We start from the raw sequence: 21,575 nt of genomic DNA, 5'->3' as shown, positions 1-21,575 counted from the left end.
ACACACACACGTGTAAAATAAAAATAAATATTTTAACAAATAAGTTTTGATATTAAAATGATTTCAATTTGATAATTAAAATCTGCTTGGTAAAATAACTGGAGACTTTTTGAACAGTGTCTCTCTGGTCTTTTCACCATTTCCAGATTGTTTTCTCCCAATAAGTATTTGTAATTTCTTCTTATCAATCTAAGTGACAGTGTGCTGGTGGGCCATCTAGTCCTTAGTCAGTCCAGGGAAGAGTGACTGACTGTTTGGAGGGTCAGCAGTATGTCTGAAGTACATCCTACCCATATAACAGTGAGAGTGCCCAGGGGTGAGCCAGGCAGGCAGCCATCTCAGAAAGCTTTTAAAATGAGAGAGAGAAAGAGACTAGCCACTTAGTATGTTCTGTCCACTGTGGGAATCATAAAGAAGAAGTCAACTCATTTATGAATGAATGATGGAGTAAGTTAGACTCATACAGTTTTACAACGGGGATGCCTGCCCTCAGTGAGTCTTGGTAGATGAGAATGTTTTGTTTCTTTTAATCTGACACATGTCTTACCATGTAGCTTATGCTGGCCTCAAACAGGTCATCTCTCCTGCTTCAGTCCTCCAAGTGTTGAGATCCTGATAGCCACTTCAGATGAGAATGTGAGGGTGTCTTGGCTGAGGACGAAGAATGCGTACTACCTCAGAAGAGAAACACTTCCTTGTTCCTGGTGTCTGCGTTTGGTATGGAGTACAAAGAAGTAACAGCAAGAGAGAAAGAAGACAGGACCTTCTGCCACTCTCAGGAAAATAGATGTTTCTAGTGGTAGATGGCCAGCATGACCAGTCTTATACTTCTAAAAGCTAGCCAGACAGAGGACCAGTCTGGAAAAAAATAACCAGAATGCTGCTGTAGTAGTCCAGAAAGCTGATTTATAAGAAGAAAAAAGAGAGTGGACAAGAGATATAGTTTAAGGCAGAGTCCCCACCAGTCTTTTTAAGATAGAATGATGGGCTGGGATCTGTCTTGGTTGCTAATAGGTCGTTTGGCCCTGCATGGAAGTCAATGCATCTTCTGATGGAAAAGGAGGCCTGTTGCCATCATCAGAAGGTAGGTCAAGTGAGGATATCCTGTAGCTCGGAAGATAACTCAGAGTCACTCTTAGAAATTATGCAGCTAGAAGAGAATAAAAAAGAAGTCACCCTACTTCCTCAGCCTAAAGATTACTGTAACCTAAAAGTGGGCAGCTAAGTGACTGGGTCACATACAGTAGGGACAGAGCCTGACGAGCAGCTCTGGCTTTCTTTGAGTGCACTCACAGTAGAGAGAGCAGAAGAGAAGACTTGGGACCTACAGGAGGAAGGCCAGTCCTTGAAGTCACTTATGGGAACTTTAAGGAAGTGATGTACAACCTGCTTTACATCCATGTGACCCTTGAGAGTCCTCTTGAACTTTAGTTTCTCAGATAGGACGATAGCTCACTGTGTACTTGATCATAACAAAAAATGTGCAAAGCCCTTAATATGAAGAGTAAATCAGTAAATCATGGCGATTAATGATAGCGCTTGGTCTACCCACCTTTTGTCATATTTATCCTCTACATAACACAATGGAACTGCTTCTACGTATTCAACATTGTACTTATTGATGTAAGTTACCTAGAGATAATAAACTGTAAGAGAGAATGTGTGGGGGTTATATGCAAATACCACATAGTTTTTACATATGAGACTGAATACCTTCTTGATGTTTGTAGATACACACACACACACACACACACACACACACACACACACACACACACAAGTCCTTTATAGGTATGTCCAAGCATGGAATGGAACACAGAACAGCCTCCTTTTCCATATCAAGGGATGGCTGACAGTTTGGATTACATATACAATTATACAATGAGCAGTCCATCAACCTACATTTTGCTTCATGTTTCTGAGTATGGTTTTCTCTGGCAAACATGTCTTCATAGACCTACTCTGCCTCGGCAATGCCACTTTAAACGACTCCACTGAACATCTCCATCGATCCATTGGCTCGACATCTCAGCCTCTCTGCCTGTAACTCTCTGACTACCCCCCTTGAATCCCTAGTCGTTTCATTAGTTCTCCTAACAGATTCCTCGGTATGTTGGTGAGCAGAGCACAGTAAGATGTGATCCTAGTGTCTGACATAGCTGCATAATAATGGTAGTATGTGGCCCTTATCACCCGTTCCTCTGGAAGGACTGCCCTGGCTGGTGGCACGTGCCAGGCAGTGGGCCGAGTCTGCCAGCTGCTGGCCACCTTAGTTGTTTTATATAACTGTATGGGCTTTGCCAGGCATTTTAGTCGGGGTATGTGCTGGCCAGCCATGCTAGCAACTCGGTATGCCACCTTCTTGTGCTGTATTCACTGCCCTTGGATGTCCCTCAGGATCACATTTTTCCTCCTCTTCTGACTGAGTCCCCTCTCCTCATCCCCATCCCCATCTCAGGATCTCAGTTATAACCACACACGCCTTGCAGTTATGAAGAGGAGTAACTGGTATTAAAAACCGGTTAATACTGCTCTCTCAAAATACTGGGCTCTGGTGAAAAGGGGTTTCATCTTTTTGGTTCTTTTTTTGTTGTTGTTGTTGTTGTTGTTTTTTGTTTTGAGCTGGGGACCGAACCCAGGGCCTTGCGCTTGCTAGGCAAGCGCTCTACCACTGAGCTAAATCCCCAACCCGGGGTTTCATCTTTTACAAAAGAAAAATGCACATTATTTAAGACCTACGGATGCATCTTTATTTTTCTGAAGTCAGAGCCTCATATCTCATTTCACTGAAATGCGATAAGGACGGCAAGTGGTGTAATGTCTTTGGCAAAGAGCGAGAGTGGGGGATTGTGGGAATGTGCAAAACAGCTGCACATCGTCAGGCTTGGGCTTGAACCCAAAGCTTCTCCTCAGTTGAACATCGCTTCTCTAAGAGTAAAAAGAAAACAAAACAAACAAAAGTAAAACCACTAGACTGACTTGTCTTACAGCAATATAGAACGCCAAAAATCAGCTAAGTGCAAAAATAAGGATGAGGCTTTGGATTGGAAGATTCTTGGAGTACTTTTTCGGTTTTCCATGTGCCTTTCACTCATATTTGCACCGTGTGGTTCTACTAGCAGTTACTACATGTTGGTTTTTAAATGACTTCATCCAGATGATGAACAAAGGCATCACACTATATAACATCAATGTGCTTTATTACGGTTCGTGGAGTGGTCCATTTGGGTTCTTTATGGTTTTGCCTAAGTACCCTGATTGCACCACCAAACTCCACCATTCATTGCTGCTCCGAAACCCTGGGAAGCACTGAGATCTGCCTACATCTCAGTAGAACTGACAAGACTCAGAAGTCAGTGCAGAATGTTCCGGTAACTGCTAGGCGCAAGCAAACATCCTTGATTTTAAAGATCGAAGTATACAATAAGAGGTTTGACAATACAGATGTGAGGTAACTTCCTCCTGTCTTCTTTCCTCCATAGCTTGAAGGGAGCTGATGCTGGCAATGGCATCAGGGTGTTTGTGCCTGATATCGGGATGTTCATTGCGAGCCTGACCATCTGGCTGGTCTGCAGAACCATTGTTAAGAAACCAGACACGGAAGAAGTAGCCCAATTTAATTCCGAGTGCGAAAATGAAGAATTGGTGAGTGTGAACACCTGCATCTTTCTTCTCCCACCCCCAGGGCCTTGTCTGTGAGACTGAGTGGAGTCAGTCAGTCTGCAGAGCGCTGAGGGGCTCCCTGCGCATGAAGCACCAGTGGGTGTTGTTGCTCTGCAGAGAAGTCTGGGTGAAGCTTCGAGGCAGACACTCATGTATGCACCTTGTTGATGAGGACACAGGCGGTTGACCTCACCTTTCATGAGGATCTCACAGAGGAGTTAGGAACAGCCCTGACTATGCTTTCGTTACCTCAGTGATCAGCTGGCCTCACTGGGCCCTGAGTGTTATGTCAGGTGGCCAAGCCTGGAAAGTTATGCACATGTTGCTATGAGTCACCTGCTCTCCAGGTCTGAGCTATTGCAGGATATTTTGAGAAGTAATACACCTTTGAAGAAAAATCATCTTAATTACCCTCTGAACTTTCCAGCTGTGCAGTTTCACCTTGTGACTGTACACTCTACCTGCCTAGTTACTGTGTTCGTTCAGAATATTTGGACCAGGCCATTTTAAAGTACTTGGAAAGGGGGGAAAGACTTCATTCAGTAAAGTATGAGAGTGTCTTAAAATATATAATGACAGAAGTTTCAGGAGCACTTGTTGGTTGAGGAGTATATCTGAAGTTGTGTCTAGGAGTGGTTACCACATATCCCACCACATTCCCCCTTGACCCACACCGAGCATGGCCGTGTCCAAAGGACAGCACGTTGTTCTGGGAGTTTAGGTGACACCAATATAAAAAGTAGTTGACATTTTTTTAGATATAAAGATAAAACTTTTAAAAAGCTACCCAGAAATACTTGATTTGGACATTTAATACATGGTGTCTACCAAATGATTTAGTCAAAAGCTCTGGCAGGAAGTTAAATCCTGAGACAGAAATCAACTGTAAGTTGGTGTATTAGTAACATTAACCATGCCCATATCAGGAAGCACAGACAGTAGGAATGCAAACTGGGCGAGCATCAGGAACTGCTTGCTTTGGGGATGTTAACCATGCACACACACATCAGAGAAGGAGAACCCTCAGTTATGGCAAAGGGTTTCCATACTTACCGAATAAACAGCAAATTGGCAAAAGTGCTTAGTTGTAACAAAATAATATGGAGGAAATGTAATTTTACGATATGAAAATTTGAATTTATATTACTTCCTAAAATCATATGAATTAAAGATAGGCAACCATGCTCTGTATCCACATTCTGATATTTGAGGGCAAAAGAAGATACAAAGTGTAAAATGTAATTACAGCAGAGTGACAGCTGAGCAAACCTTTCATTCATGTCTATGAACCTAAAATCAGATACAACTTGGAAATATTTTTTTTCTATTGATGGGGTAATTTTAAGATAGAAAACTTTAATAGAGTATCTTTTACATTACCTTATTATTTTATAGGGCTGACAGTTTTGGAATTGATTTGATTAAATAATAATTAATTAATTAATTATAAAGTGTCCTAATTTGCCAAAATTTGTGTCAGCAAACGCATTAACTGAAAGTTTGCGCATTTAGGATTTTCCTTATTGTTATCTATAAAGACAAGACTGTGTCTTGGGGCTTGCCCACTTTACATGAGCCCTAAGGGATAATTATTGGAAACGGACTGGTTTTTTGAGGGCAGACATGGAGACTAACGCACAACAGCTATGTGATAGCAAAGGCAATTATTGTCTTTCTTAGTCTGTGAAATGGGTCAGTAGAAGAGCATGTGCTTACCGTGCCTGAGGCCCTGGGTTCGATCATCAGCACCCAAACTATTAGTAGTGCATTACGTGTCTGTGCCAACTATAAGGTGAAGCGTTAAGTAGCTCATAGCCCAGCATATGCCTATGGGGAATGCTTAATAAGTTCTGGTTACTTTTACTTATTTTGTTCTCTGATTTCAGTTCAGAAACTTATTATCCAAGATCCTAAACCAACCCCATGAAAAGTCCCAGGAATAACTCAACATGGCTGATTTTAAAAGCTAGGAACAGATGTTATTTCTGCAGAATGAGCAACACAGGCAACAACCAATACAGAGAGGGGTTGTAGTTACGGGTAGTGGACCTCTGATGAAGAAGAGAGATTAGCACAAACATGTGTATTAGTTTGAAATCACATGTCTAGCCTGGTCACACCCTGTTTTTATTTTATTCTTAGAGCCGTGACAGCTCTGTCTTGTTTGAAATTGATGTAATAGACATGCAAGGCACATCTGTTTTCAATCCTTTCATTCAAAGATAACACATGACAACTAGATTGATTTCACAAACAACTTTTACTCTGAGCTTGGAGAATGCTACATGTATCAATGAATAGGGGCTTCTTCCCTATTTCAGTTGAATTTGATAGGGGATAATTCAGATATTAATACCTATTTTCTTAGCACTTTCCAGCCAAGTGGGTAGGTCAGAGGAAGGGCGGTAAGTGGGGGATTCACCATGAGGGAAGTACTTCTGACTTGACAATCTGGAGTCAGTGTGAGAGAGATCAGAATACACAGCCAAAGTAAGCAGAGAAATGCATTTTTTTTTCTAAAGGGCCCTGCACACTTCCTGCTCCTTCTAAATCTTGGTTTTTGTACTCTGGTATGTTTAGTTCTGAAGATGTAAGAGAACAGCGTTTGCTGCAATTGTTTCTTCCTTATCTGAGTGGAGAGATGGAGAGATTAATCCTCTGATGCCCAGGAGAATGCCTTTTCAAGCAGTCTTGTTTCCTAGAAGTAGCTAAGCCTTTCTTGGTCCACTGATGAAGACAACATTTGCTACTTGGAAGCATTCACCCACCCAGGAGCTCCCCTGAGACATTGCTGGAGAAGAGGGGGTGCAATGCACCGGATCCCTAGCCTCACTGTGGTTTGTTAGCTGGGCAGGGTTCAGGGACTCTACCCTTCACATATTAGAAAGGTTCCCTGGGTGGAGGTGTCTGAGGTATTTATTTCAGTTCAGAAGCAGATCTGTCCATTGTCACTGGGAGAAAGATTCTCACTATTTTTGGAATCTTAAAAAAAAGAAAGAAGAGTTGTGTTATGAACAGCAAATTGGATAGAAAAGCTTACGTATAGGATGCTACAGTATCTGACAACACTTAGATGCACCTAGCTCCTTAGTTCTTGTCCTGCTTCTCCTTGTTTCATAAGGCTTGAGACCTTACTTCATAATATAAAGCTTAGATGAATATTCCAGTCAGGCACACATGTAGTGGAGCGTTGCCCATAAGGGCAGCACTTGGCAGCTGGAGGTGGAAGATGAGGAGGGGGTATAAGGCCAGCTGTGGTTACGTGAGACCTTGTCTCAAAATGAAAGGAAAAACAACAGAAAGGAAGGGAAGAAGGAAGGAAGGAATGGACAAACAAAGGAAGGAATAAAGGAATAAAGGAAAGAGAGAGAGGGAGGGAGAGAGGGAGGGAGGGAGAAAGAAAGGGAGGGAGAGGGCAGGGGGAGTGAGGGAGGGAAGAAAAGGGAAGAGAGGGCTGGAGGGAGGGAGGGAGGGAGAGAGGGAGGGGGAGGGAGGGAGGGAGGGAGGGAGAGGGGAGGGAGGGAGGGAGGGAGGAGGGAGGGACAGTCAGAAGGAAGACATTTTATTCCAGTAAAAGCAGCTGAAATTTGAGGATATATCTCATAGTTTTGTAAATTCATCCATAAGCTCAAAACTTGCACTGTGCTTTCTAGCACTGGACATTTCTCAGGCTACCAGGACACTAGAGTTTGGACAGAATGTTTGCCTGATCGTTGCCTTTACAAGAAAGCCATGGAGTTTCGGTCATGCTACATTTTTTTCAGAGCAAGAAACCAAGAATGGGGAGAAATCAATCATTCTCCTGGCACCTTCTAATTAGACATTTGGTGCTTGTTCATTTCTAACCTGAGATTTAATCCAAAGTCACCGGCTTTAAATTTCCTAGGCCCTGGGTTTTCTAGCAGACGTTTGCCACGTGGAACTGTTCAGAGTGGCAAGAAGTTGGGCAGTTGCCTGGGCACCTGCAAGCCTTACACCAGGTGACTTGTAGTGAGAAAGAAAAGGTCCTGTCTCTGGCTGTCCCAGACATGCAGTTCTGCCCCTCCCGGTGGTACAGCAGGAGGCTCTTTTCACAGCTTCTGAAGGTCACAGTCAGGAATTTGGGAAACTCCCAGTCTTCTGTGCCCCCAGAGTGTAGCATACTTACAGAGAAGTTTAGACAGAGAATAACAGAACCTAAGCATCCAGAGTGAATCTTGGGCCAGAACTGGTGGCACAGACTTTTGTCTCCCCATATTTAGGACTTTGACCCAAGGCAGGACAGATCTAGATGTGAGCAGTCTGTCTTGGATGATTGCTCTGCTGGGGCTAAAGATAGAGACACTTGTTCCAAAGTCATGTTCATCAGTCACACTTTTACCTGAGCTCCTGCTGTGTGCCAGCTGATGTGCCAGCCTGCTGTAGGGACAGTATCTAACGAGCATTGGCTTTTGTTTTCTGCTTTGCTCGTCAAGTTCCCAGAAGTATTGAGTCTCGGAAGCAGAAATATCTGTAGACTCCCACAGATCCCCTGCTATCTGACTGGCCTCTTTTCATACCTCAGTTGACCCCCTCGTCCCCACCTTTACTAAATTATCAGAGCCCTTTGGTGGGAGTCTCTAAGCAACATCTACCACTCTCTTTCCAAGTGAGATAGGAGACTTGCACTGCTCTTATTAAGTGGGAGCCTAATACTGCCCGAGCAAGACCAGCCACAGAATAAAATTGCTACCACATTAGACCAGCATAGCATGTGCAATGGCACGCCTGACACGATGGTACTCAGCCCTTACCTCTCTTCTTGCCATCACAGGGAAAACTAGGAAGACCATTTTCCCTCTACTATGAGTCACAGCACTTTCTCCCCCCTTCTGTGGACTCTTCTGTGGGATGAACCCATTTTGTTAAGATAAATTGTTAACTTTAGAAAGTAAATAATACATAAACAAGGGTGACACTTTGGAAAATGTCCCCGATGCCTCACAGACCTTTTGGCTCATTCCATGTGACTTTGATAGATGTCCACAGAAATGCCTTTGAAAGCTCGCTTTTCATCACAGAGAAGAGGAAAGGGGTTCAGCTGCAGCCAAAACTCAGTTTGGGGGTCCAAGTATCCAGGGAATCAGAGGTAACCGAGACACAGTTCTTCAGTGTGTGTGTGTGTGTGTGTGTTTTTAAGAGAATGGAATCTTTAATAAAAGCTTTGCACTGTACAACACCCTTGCTGGTGGTCTTCAAGCATCCAGGACATGGAGCCAAGATGGCTGTCTAAAATGGCTCGGAGGGAGCCTTTGATCATCCCTGCCAGGAACTTCCAGAGATTCTAACTCAGTGAGTCTGAGGTGCAGCCTGTTAAGCTCTTGACGTGCCTCAGATAGTCTTGGGTTTTATGCCCTTACATGGAATTATATGGTGCCAAGGGTAAGGAACATAGGTGCTCAAGTCCTATCAGAAATAATTTTGTCAAAAACCAATAGGTCAGGGCAGCCTATGCAGGGGGCAGCTATGGGTGCCTTGCAGGTGTAGAGACCAAATGGCCAGGTAGGAAAGTGTGTCCATAGCGCTGTAAGATCTACCCAAAAACATTTCATTTACATCTGAAATTGGGGACTTTTTCTTATCGGTAGTACTTTTATAATTTATTTGCAATTTACCTATAGTATTTGCAGTTATTTATAGGGTACAATGTGATGTGTCCCTATATTGATAAGTTGTAGCATGATCAAATTATACAATTAATATATCTATTACTATGGCTACTTACTCCTTTGTGTTGGGGACACATCAATTTCTCCCTTTAGCTAGTTTACAATATTTTATTAGTTAAAAATGCAGGCACTGTGATACGCTATAGATCGCCGCATCACACTTTTGCTAAGTGAAACTTTACAGCCTCTGGCTAGGGACTTCCCTGCACTGGCCCACCTGCCTACCTGCCCACCTCTGGCCACTTTACTCCTCTCTAAAGTTCATCTTTCAGAAGCCAAAAACAAGTGATATCAGGTCGTGTTGGTCTGACTGGGCTGACATGCTCCATTGAGCACAATGTCCAGGGAGTCCATCCCTATTGTCACAGGGGACAGGACTTCCGGTCAAAGTCAGCATCATTAGAAGAGACAAAGTCAAGGATGTAAAAGTATAGATGAGTTTATATTTTAACAAAGACTATACTTCTATGAGAGATTTTCTTGGACAATTTAGACTCTTAAAGGTTCACCTGGTGTTTGAATTCGGGGGGGGGGTAGTCTAGGAATCGTAGGTGTTAAATCTTTGTTTCCAGTGGCTCCTTCACGACCAAGTTTGAGTCATGTTCCTCCAAGGTGCCAGATTTTTATAGCAAGCAAGGACGCTTATTAATAAATATGATTCTCTGTTCTTGCCAAACCCCAGTGTTTATAGGTCAGCGGAGGAACCTTTGATGGGGACAAAAGGCCTGCCTGTTAGTATGCCACCCAAGGTGACTAGTGGCAGATCTGGCCCTGACTGAATGAGGCTCACAGATGCACAGACACCTCCAATCAGCTTAGCATGTTTGAAACACATCTGTGTCTGGGGGAATCTCTGGGAAGCTAATGCACAAACATCTAGACCACCCAAAGCTATAATGTGCAATGGCATGCTTTTAAACTTCCTAAAATCCCTTCCCGGCTCAGAGAGATGAAGAGAAGGCATTCGTGTAACCTCACCAAGGCCTGTGAGCAGAGTGCGTGATTTAGTCAACATCCGTAGCCATTCTATAACGGAATAGTGAGTCATCTGTCCTAAGAGCTACAAGCGTGTTTCCTCCCGTGACTCAGGGGGCCCCCACCGTGTTTTCACTTTTTCAAGTGTAGTAAGACTTTTGCCAGACTTCCTTCCGGTGGAGGGGGCGCTTCATGAGGGACCTGTTCACCTGGCGTCAGGAGGGAAGCTGCTCTTCTCTAATCTTTTTGTAGCTGTGCACATGGATTCTGTTGGTGGAAGAAAGGCTAGCTTTGGGTCCTCTTCCCCTTGCTGGGCTGTCTTGTGCCTCAGTGGGAGCGGATGTACCTAGTTCCTGCTAATGCTTGATGTGTCAGGGTGGTTTGGTACCCATGGGTGAGGAGAAAAGAAGGAGGGAATGGAGGAGGAAGGGTGGGAGGGTGGGACTGGGAGGAGAGGGGAGATGCAGTCAGGATGTAAAGTGAATGAATAAATTAATAAATGGGAGGGGTTGGGGATTTAGCTCAGTGGTAGAGCGAGTGCTTGCCTACCAAGCACAAGGCCCTGAGTTCGGTCCCCAGCTCTGAAAAAAAGAAAAGAAAAAAAATTAATAAATGGGAAAAAAGAGGAAAGGCTAGAGTGAGAGTGAGACCTGCAGGGGTAGGGAAGATGTCTCGTAGATGGAGATTGTATGCACCAAGGAAAAGAGACAAAGATTCTTCTTCTCCAAGTGTTCGCTGTGTCGCATGCTCCTAGGCAAACCATACAGATAGGAGTGAAGATGAGCCACCCCTGAACTGTCCCTCGGGAATCCTTTGACTTGGTGCCGATGACCCCAGTTTGACCTTCCTGGTTCCCACCTTTTCTCCCACCATGCGCTAGCTGCCTGCTTAGGACTTGGAACTGAGCTTGAAATGAAGGAGGGTGGCCAAAGTGACACTTGCTTTCTCCTTAGCTGTCTCTTCTCCTCATTAAAGATAAACACACTGGCTGCCTCTCACTCTCCTGTGTCTCTCCCTCTCTCATATTTACCAGTGAGTTCTGTCGCCTGGGCCATGAGCATCCACACATACAAGAAGACAAACTCAAGGTCAATTTTACCCATTACACCATCCAACATCCATCCATTTATTCCAAGGCAGCCACTGGAATGACTCTGTAAAATAGACTGTGTTGAACAACTTGGTTAGAGAGACTGGTTAGAGGAGAAAGTGCAGTTAGAGCAGATTAAAGAGGAATCTATGAATGGAAGTGGAATGGAGTCTGGCTGACTCTTACCAAGACTTTTACTTTGGAAGGCAAATCCAGGTAGGAGAGGTACATTTTTCTAAGATTAGAGTGCAGGGTGATTCAGTTTCTTGATGGTGACCTGACAGACATGAAACACATTGTGATGCACGATCCTAAAGATCCTACAGGGCTGAGGAGATGGATGGTGGCAATGACTGGAGCACAGGAGAAGAAAGGAGTGAGCACATCACCAGTGGGCTGCAGAGAGGTCGTCTGAGTGTCCCAATCCCACACAGCTTGTAGACCTTCACTCTGCAAACTAGAATGCAAGGCCCTCAGCTGAGAACGAGGAGGGAAGGAAAGAGGCAGTGGTGTGGGACACTTGATTCCTATCCCTCTCTCCTCCCCCTGCCATAGTTCTCTTTCTTGGGATTTGCACAGAACTGGTGACTTTGTGACATTTAGATTTTAGTCTAAATGCCACCTCTTCAGAGAGGGTCTCCCTAACCTCAGAATCTACTGTACCCACCACCAACACCAACACCACCACCACCCCAGTCATAGCTGCATCCCACTTGACCTCTCTGGAGAGCCCTTATTATGGGATTTCTAGCTGGCTTATGCATGTGGTACAGAGTCTCTCACTAGAACTCTCAGACACACTGGGTCTTATGTGGATAAAGCATGTTAATGAATAAATGCAAATCCTCCCTCTGCCCCAGGAAAGATATAAATACACTCATCTATTGGCTTCCATGAGAGGTCTAATCCAGGAGCCCTAAAGATATCCAGATAGACACTTATTCAAGTCCCTTTTATAAAAGCTGCATGGTACATGCCCAGGGCCTATGAACATCTTCTCAACCAAATGCCAGTGTCTCATGGGTTGTTATTCAAAGGATAACTACAAGAGTAAGAACTGTAAATTCAACACAGATTTAATTTTCTCAAATGGTTGTTCTTAATCTGGTTGTTGAATCGGCAGCTGCAGAACCCATAGGTATAGAAGACTATGTAATGTCTTGATGAACTGAAAAGAACCCCATTTACATATACGGAATTTAGTTTGCCCAGTATTAAATCATGTTGGAGAAAGGGGTGCACATGTTTGTGTGCATGGATATACTTGTGTGTGCATATGTGTCTATCAACTTATGTGGTATGTGCATATGTGTGTAAGTACACGTGTGTGTTCTGTGCATGGATATGTACCTGTATGTACAAGTGCATATATGTGTGTACATAGGCATATACACGGATTGTTTGAGATGTGTGCATGTTTGTGTGTAGATATACACATGCATGTTCATGGGGTTATACATATGTTGTTGGATCAGGTTAGGTGGAGGTACTCTCTAGCCTTTTTTACTGAGTGGCTAGCTCAAGCCCCTTGTGGTCTTCCCCTACCTTTTCCAACAGGATGTCTTTGAACCCTCCAATCACTCAGAATGTCCTTAAATTGGTACCTGTGCTTCTGCACCCATTTTCCTCAGTGAACTCAGCCTAGTAAGAACCAGCCCCCAGGAAGGAGTGCTGTAAGTAACTGAGCAAAGGGTCTTGAGGAAGAACTTATGGTGTGAAGAACAGAAAAGCCAGGCTTCCACCAGTCTTCCTAAGCGTGCAGAGTAAACTGGATTTAGAGTTTTCCCAGTCCCTAGCCAGATGCTCTAATCACACAGATTAATATATGCAGCCTGTCAACTGAGGGACAAATATAGTGTCCCTCAACTTTTGGGATAGCTTCTGTGTTTGATTCCTTTAAAAATCCCAACCCCTTTTAAGGAACGATTCTAATGAAAAAGAAAAATACTTGCTTCGTCTTTAAAAACAGTTAAAACCCCTTTTACATTCTCAGTTAAAAATATAGTGTCTGGAGACTTGTATTTTTTTTCTCTGCTGTCTGTTTCTCCCTATGTCCTTAATGAGACAGTACCAAGTTCTGTATGATCCATCCTCTGAAAGTTCTGACAGGAAGCCACAGCACCTTTGTCCAAGCAGCCCAACACCACTGTCCTGGTCAAAGAATCCTGTGATGGACAGCAAAGATAAACTTAGAATAGAAACACCAGCACTCTCATTCTTACCCCAGCCCCACCTCTGCTCTGCCTTGCTTCCTAGGTTTTGTATAAACAGCCGGCAGCAGAGCAGACAAGGTTGGGAAAAAACCCAAAACAAACAACAAGAAAACAAATGCAAGCCAAAAAACCCAACCAAACAAACAAAACCAAAAAACCAAAAAAAAAAAACCCAAAAAAACAAAAAACAACAAAAACCAATCCAGATAGACCATAGTCAAGGCTGTTAATGTCCATGGCAGTTTTCTTCTGCATGTGAAAGACTGGGTACAGGCAGGGAGCATGGTGTATCTCTGGGACCCTGAGGTAGAGTATATGACCTCTGTGAGTCACAGTGGCTTGGACTTCATAGCTGCCAAAAAAAACGGGGCTGATCATTTTACTGATTTGTGACACTGACCCCAGTGACTGGCCCACAGCTTGGCTTTACAGAAGAAGTGTTCACTACTGCATTCTCTATTTTCATTTCTTCAGGCTGGAGGAGAAAAGATGGACTCAGAAGAAGCACTGATTTATGAGGAGGACTTAGATGGGGAAGAAGGCATGGAAGGCGAGCTGGAAGAAAGCACAAAGTTAAAAATATTTCGCAGGCTCGCCTCCGTCGCTTCCAAGCTTAAGGAGTTCATCGGCAATATGATAACCACGGCGGGCAAGGTGGTGGTGACCATCCTGTTGGGCTCGTCCGGTGAGTTCCAAAGGGCCTCGCTCTGAGACGGTCACAGGCCACTTGTGCACAGTGAAGATGGAGTCAAAAGGGCAAAGAAGAAACAAGGGGTTCCAGGGGCACAGCACAATATTGACCCCTGTGAAGCCAGTCACGTGGGAAACCTCCCCAGCCTCATTGCATCGTCAAGTTCTGGTCTTGAGGCTTTCAGAATGACTGTTAATCTCGGTCAAATCATCTTTCCCGTATCTAAGTGAGCTCATTTTATATGTTTAGATTAGAATAAGAGCTGTTTCTCTTCCCCAGAACCTTTGAACTCTGCTCTGTCGGCAATTAGTTATTTTAGTATGTAGAAGGCCAACACTATCTTTTACATCATGGGGTATTTGAAATCTTAATTTAACTCTCCAAGATATACAGTTTTTCTTCCCGACTTAGATCGCAATCTCCCTCCACAGACAGTAATTTCCTTTAAATGTTGGCTACATCTTACTTGTTCCATAATAATAATGTAATGCTGTCCTCCTCCTTCCTTCCCACTGCCTACCATACTGAGAGCTTCTTAAAGTGAACTCGCTCACACTAAAGTTACAAAGGTGAAATAACTTCTTTTTACTCGGGAAAGAAAACAAGAGGGAAATAGGATTTTTTCAGCAAATAAAACCCAATATTTTAATGAGAACTCTGCTCAAACTCCATGGCCAAGTTGCTTTAAGCCATGTATAAATGCATTAACAGGTAGAACAAACTCGTAATGCGATTACAGTGCCCACAATACCTAATGTTTTTATAAATCCTCACTGAAAGAAAGTCCAACACCATGGTCATGCAGAAAGCCCTTGTTAAACTCAGCGGATCATAAAACAAAGTTGAGGGGCTGGAAAAATGGCTTAGTAGTTAAAAGCCCTCGCATTTGAGAGGACCTAAGGTAGAATCCTAGCACCCACATCAGGTGGGGGTGGCTCACAACCTCTTATAACTGTTATTCAATGGCTGCTTGTAACCTCTGTAGACACCTATGGACACACACGCATGTGCACGTGCACGCACACACATCCAAGCAATGCACACACAAAACCTAAAATTGAAGTCTTAAAAAGCAATATACATGAATGTGAGAAAGAAATGTATAGGGAAGAGGAGATAGACGACGGGGAAGCAGTAGGGAGATGGAAAAGGGAGATGGTTGGCGGTGAGAATGGTCAGTATGTATTATGCACAAGTATTAAATTGTCAAAAATAATTAATAAAATTAATTAAATAATAAAAGTAATTAAATAATAAAATTATTTAAATAATCAATTAATAAACCAAGTTGGTTTAAAGAAAAGTTAGAATTCCTGCAACGGTGGGGGGGGGGTGGGGGGACAAGTTAGAAAAGGAAGACAGTGAAGTGTGCGTTCAGTTCTATTGGTGAGAAAAGGATTTTTTTTCCTTAGCTCAGATGCTGAGGATGGGATTTCTTCAATATCGTGTCTTAAAGCATTCTCATAACAGTGCTCATATCTTGTGTGACTTTCCCCTACAATCGGTAAAGCATTTATGATTTTGATGATATTGATGGATTTTGTTAAAATAAAATCCCATCCATGCAAGACTGACCAATAGCTATGGCACATGAAGGAAATTCACTGTATTTCTAGGACATAAAGAAACCTCACTGAGTGGCAAGCAGTGTCCTGTCCCCTTGTCATGGTTGCATTTTTCTCCTTAGGCATGATGCTGCCATCTTTGACCTCAGCTGTGTACTTCTTTGTATTTCTGGGTCTGTGCACCTGGTGGTCCTGGTGCCGAACTTTTGACCCACTGCTGTTTGGCTGCCTCTGTGTCCTGCTGGCAATCTTCACTGCTGGGCACCTGATTGGACTTTATCTGTACCAGTTTCAGTTCTTCCAAGAAGCAGTCCCACCCAATGACTACTATGCAAGGTAGGAGAAACCGCCAAGTTGTCAGAAGAATCTCTCATCCCTTTGCTAACCCTCGAAGCCTTCGTAGGACCCTGTGAATTTGCCAGTTGGTGCATTAAGCAGAGGTTTGGCACCGCAGGGAAGCAGTCTAGCACTGTGGTTTTATTGACTACAGAGTCTAGAAGGAAAGGGAAGGTGTTCTGGGATAAAGATGCTCTGTCATTGGAGATAGGAGGGGTTGCTGTCTGGAGCAGACAGGAGAGACGTGGGGTTCGAAAAGAGGACACAAGAACATTTCCCAGCATCTAGCCAGACAGATCTCTCACATGGCCAGTGGAGCACCAGAAACAATAACAAATTGACTATAGAAAATGAGTGAAACTAAAAACACTGGATTTTAAACTAAAAATCCAGGATTTTAGAGCAAGTGCAACATCTAACCAGCTGCCCAAATTGAACATGACTGTTATACCAACACATTTCTGTGAGCATGGGAATTAAAGAACTTAGAACTTACTTTGACTTTTGGGGGAAACTCTAGGCTATTCTCAGTTCAAAAGGGAAGTTCACAGAGAGGAGAGGAGAGAAGGAGAGAAGCCATGGCAGGACAATGGAGGTTGACGTAAATATATTGCTCTGTATATTTACAGGTTGTTATCAATGTTCTTAAGGGATGGATGGTACCGGGCTTCATATGTTTAGGTGGGCGATTATATCTTATCAATTAGATCTAAGATTATTGTGTTGTGTGTTCTTTTATGTGGGGGTTTGAGTATAGGAAAGTGTGCGGTGGCTGGAGACACTGGGCCGCCGAGAGGAGTTGGGATGTGTTTCCGCCGAGATATCTAGCAGATATCTTGGGGCACCGTGGTGCCAGACCTAGCGAGGTAAAAGACAACTATACCTTTTTTTTACTTTTTATAGTTTTACAACAACAGATGGCAAACTAATGTGATGGGCAAGAATCCACTAGTAATCCTAAGAGTTGAGAGAACGTTTTTATTTTCTATGTAAGAAGAGGCCAGTGCCATGTTAAGTCATGTGATATCTCAAGCGTGGGGATTTAACAAAGAAACAGGGAAGTAGCCTGGGCTGGCAGGCTGTGTGATAAGTAATGGCAGCTCAGAGAGTTAGAGATTAAAAGCTGCTTTTTAAATAAAGTTGTTTAGAAAGTCTTTCAGGATACTCATATTCTTTTTAATGTGGGCTCCACAGGAATTTTGGGTTGAAATCCTAGTTAGACAAGCTACTTCTTAATTACAGATATTATTAAAAGGTGATTAAGTTTGTTTTTAGAAAGAAGAGAGTAAAGAGATTACCTGAATCAGGTGGGGATTTTCATCCATGGTTCAGAACTTAGATAGGGAAAAAATTAGTCACTACCTCCAAGTAGAGAGTTGTGATAAATGTCTGTAACACCAGGCAGAATGAATGCAGACATATAGAAGTTATTAAGGTTAAAGAAAAATCTGTGGTTCTGGGTAGAGAGCTTAACAGGTAGGTATATTTTGGGTTAAAGTCCTGAGTTTTAAGTTGCTTATTGGTACTAGAATTGATAGAAGGTGTTTTAAGGTTTGTTTTAAGGAGAGTACAGAGATTACCTGAATCATGTGGGGATTTTCATCCATGGTTTGGAACTTAGGGAAAAATTAGTCACTGACTCCAAGTAGAATATTGTGATATTTACAAGTTATTAAGATTAAGTAAAAATCTGTGGCTCCAGGTAGAGAGCTTAACAAAAGGATATATATTTAGGTTATTAAGGTTAAAGAAAAATCTGTGGCTCTGGGTAGAGAGCTTGACAGATTGAGATATTTTGGGCTAAAGTCCTGGTTTGATACATTGCTTATTGATATTAGAATTGATAAAAGGTGTTTAGTTTGTTTTATGAATTACCCCACTAAAGGCCATATGGCTCGTTGATGCCGGCTAGCGAGGGTTTGTGGTTACTTTTGATATTTACCACAACAGGAAGCTCGAATTCTCTTAACGTGGGCTCCACAGGAATTTTGGGTTCATTTCCTGATATCATAGAAAAAGCCTATCAGGCTCATTGTTTAGCTTACTTCCTTTTTAAAAAAAATCGTTTAATCTTCATAATGGGTGTGACTTTGAGTTTTATGGTTATATTATTACTCTGGGAGAGAGTGCAAGATACAAGCTTTTCTGGTTACAGACTCAGGAACACAGTATTTTCGGATAAAGATTTTGTCTTTGTGTTTTTAAAAAGTGTGATTAGGCTCTGGAAACCTCACAGAGTAATACTGATCAGATTTGATAGAGGTAGATCACGTGAAAAATTTATTCAGGAGAATCAAACAAAAAGATATCTTGATTCTAAACTTATGTCTTGAGAGTTGTATTTTACATTGTGTGCCTACTTGGATTCCTGATCTCAAGGACTTTCAGCTGGGTCCACTCAGAACACATCGGCTACAGCATTTGCTTCATTCTTCCTACCCCCTACCCCCAAGGATATCTCAACGCCCATGCACAGTTGAAGTTATAGAGGAGTCGTCGCCCCAATTCCCTGGACTTTGCAGGGCTGAAAGTGGTTATTCTAAAGTTGTTTTTATGAGGAATTTAGAAATGGTTGTAATTTAACAGGGAGGAATTAGCTAGACTGAGTTATACAGTTGTAATCTCATTTGTTAACTAAGCTAAAATCATATCTTTGCTTTGATATAGAATTTATTTGTTAAAAGTTTAAAAGTACAAGGTTTAGAGCCAGTCCTTCTTGATGTCATTACAAACTTCTGAGTTGATTACACATATGAGTTAAGGGCCAAATACCAAACATATTGCTGACTTTGTGAGAGTACTTTCAAGGTATTATTAAGATATAAAGACAACAGTACAAATTGTCTTATATAGGTAGATAGTTTTCAAAAACGTCAGAAATCCACAAAATTTGAGATTTAAAGTTATTTATCTTTTGTTGAGACATATCTGCTCTTAACAGCTCCCCTTTGGCGGATTTAACAAAGAATTTGAACATCTCTACCTCCAGATGAGGCAATACTTTGTGGCTAGGCAGCCACTAGACAAAACTGCCTGTTTCATCTGCAGGCTGATACTGTCCAGAAAAGGAAAAATTATGCAGAATAGTTGACTGATAAACTCTGCCAAGACAGGGTGATCAGCCCTTCAAAATCTGCATTTCAAGAGTCTGTCAGTTGATTTTGGACCAGAAGGCTGAAGACTTGCGCTCACATGTTGCTAACAGGGGACTTTGCTAGTAGACATTGGTCTCTACAACCTCTCAGTTCTAGAAGCTGTGTTAGGCTTCCTATGTGTATAGATATTTGGTCATTCTTAGATTTCTGACGGGGCTGAAGACTGACTATAGTCTCATAGCCTATTTTATTGGATAGTTATCAGATAGTATACAAGCTAGCCAAGATATAATATAGATTTTTAAGCCTTTCTTAAGCTGTAATAGATAATTGAATGTTCTGTTTAACAGATATAGTAATGGACTGGGTGTTGAGTATATCATATGCTTTATAAATTGTAGACTGGTAATAATTGTACTCTATATATAAGTGAAAAGGCTTTTTTAACTGGACAAAAAGGGGGAAATGTTGTGGTTTGCCCTGGACTTAATCTGTATTTTGATGCTAATTCCACTGCCCCAAGGACAGCTGCCTAGTCATGTACTCAGGAATCAGGTGACTTCCCCACTGAATTTGTAAAATACAGGTGAGGAGCAGGTACAGGATAGAAGGAGGCCTGTCATGGAGGAGAAGGAAGGATGGGTGGGAGAGAAGTTTGAAGGAAGAGGAGGAGACTGGAGAGAAGGAGATAAGCTGTGGGAGGACAATGGAGACTGACGTAAAGATCTTGCTCTGTGTATTTACAGGTTGTTATCAATGTTCTTAAGGGATGGATGGTACCGGGCTTTGTATGTTTAAGTGGGCAATTATATCTTATCAATTGGATCTAAGAAAAAAAAGGGAAGTTCACTACAGGACAGCAGCAACCAATGAAAAGGAAAGGAATGAAGGAGTTAGGAAGTCATTGTTTACCATTCCCAAATGAGGCACATGATTTTAGCCACAGCCTGAAATCTTTGCTTCAGTGTTGTGGGGATGAAGACATCTGTAGTGTCGCCTCACCGATGTCTCCAATTGCAAAGGGCAATGAAATGTACAGAGTACTTGTCACCATTATCAATAGACCAGTGTTGATATTCCAAGCAGCAGGATGCCTTGCTGTTTCACACCTGGGTGCCATGTTGGAGGTACATAGAGTCGTGGTGTCCAGTGATTACCCCTGACCTCAAATTATAAGCTCTGTAAAGCTCAGGAATAATTCAATTTCCTCAAATGAAAATAGCCAGAAAAACCCATAATGTGGTTCCATACATTCTCTCTTCAGAAGTCACCTTAATTTTTGCTTAAAAAAAAAAAAGCATAATTAGACTCTGGCAAGAACCATGCTGGTTTAGAGAACTGCACATAAGTGCAGAACATCTCTATGTTGAGCCAACAGCAAGTCCCTCAAAGACATTGTGGCTAAGTGGTGGACGCTGTGATTATCAGACATTATGAAATTGTGAGTAATTTTTTAGACTCATTGCCAATTTCTTTATTTGTGAGCACACGGGAGGATGCCAGTATTCTAGGAGCTACATTTAACGATGCAGTGTTGTGAGGAAAGTTAAACATCACAAACACTCCATTGTGATAATTCAACAACAAGTACGATAGATTATGAAGAGAAAAAAGGATTCAGGGAGAAGACTCTATTATCTTCATGGTCAGTATGGAGTTATTGATCATCTGGTTTATACATTCTTTGTCTATCAAAAAGTTCACAATTAAAGTTACAGGGGGGAAAAGGTACACACAAAAATTATTTGAGGGCATGCATGAGAAGGAAGAACCACACTTCCTGACTCTGCTATGCCCTTGGGATGCGGCTCAGTATCATCTCATTGAGATGTGGACCCTGTACTGGAAAAGCCCACAGATGATAGGACCATTGTCAGCAAGGGAGATTTGCTATCCTGTGGGTTCACTGCATGGTGGTAATTACAAGCAGAATGTGTAGATTCATGTATAAAGAAAATGGTGGTTTGAGTTTGTGTCCCTACAGTACTAATATATCCTAATGCCAATACCACCTTTATTAAGTTAAAACGGTTGGTAACACACCCATGCACATGCACACACGGGCACACACACAAGAATGCACATCCATGCACACACACACACACACACAGGCACAAACACAAGCATGAGTAGCATGAGTACATACACACACACACACAAGCATGCACATCCATACACACACACACACACACACACACACACACACACACACACACACACACAAGCATGCATTTGCATTTGGCACTCCAATAATGACAAA

At 42.5% G+C, this 21,575-nt stretch overlaps 1 protein-coding gene across 3 annotated transcripts in view; it reads left to right on the top strand.

Moving 5' to 3' along the window:
• The window catches only part of Piezo2 (piezo type mechanosensitive ion channel component 2), a 367,176-nt gene that overhangs the window by 220,770 nt on the left and 124,831 nt on the right, over window positions 1-21,575 (top strand). For all 3 annotated transcript variants that reach the window (XM_032885463.1, XM_032885461.1, XM_032885462.1), the window contains exons 5-7: window positions 3,483-3,645; window positions 14,103-14,313; window positions 16,007-16,220. In XM_032885463.1, the coding sequence (XP_032741354.1) occupies window positions 3,483-3,645; window positions 14,103-14,313; window positions 16,007-16,220 (588 nt within the window). The remainder of the gene's footprint in view (window positions 1-3,482; window positions 3,646-14,102; window positions 14,314-16,006; window positions 16,221-21,575) is intronic.

This window comes from Rattus rattus, chromosome 15 (assembly GCF_011064425.1).
Source record: "Rattus rattus isolate New Zealand chromosome 15, Rrattus_CSIRO_v1, whole genome shotgun sequence".
NCBI classification, from domain to species: domain Eukaryota; kingdom Metazoa; phylum Chordata; class Mammalia; order Rodentia; family Muridae; genus Rattus; species Rattus rattus.
This window is presented reverse-complemented; position numbering and strand designations above follow the sequence as displayed.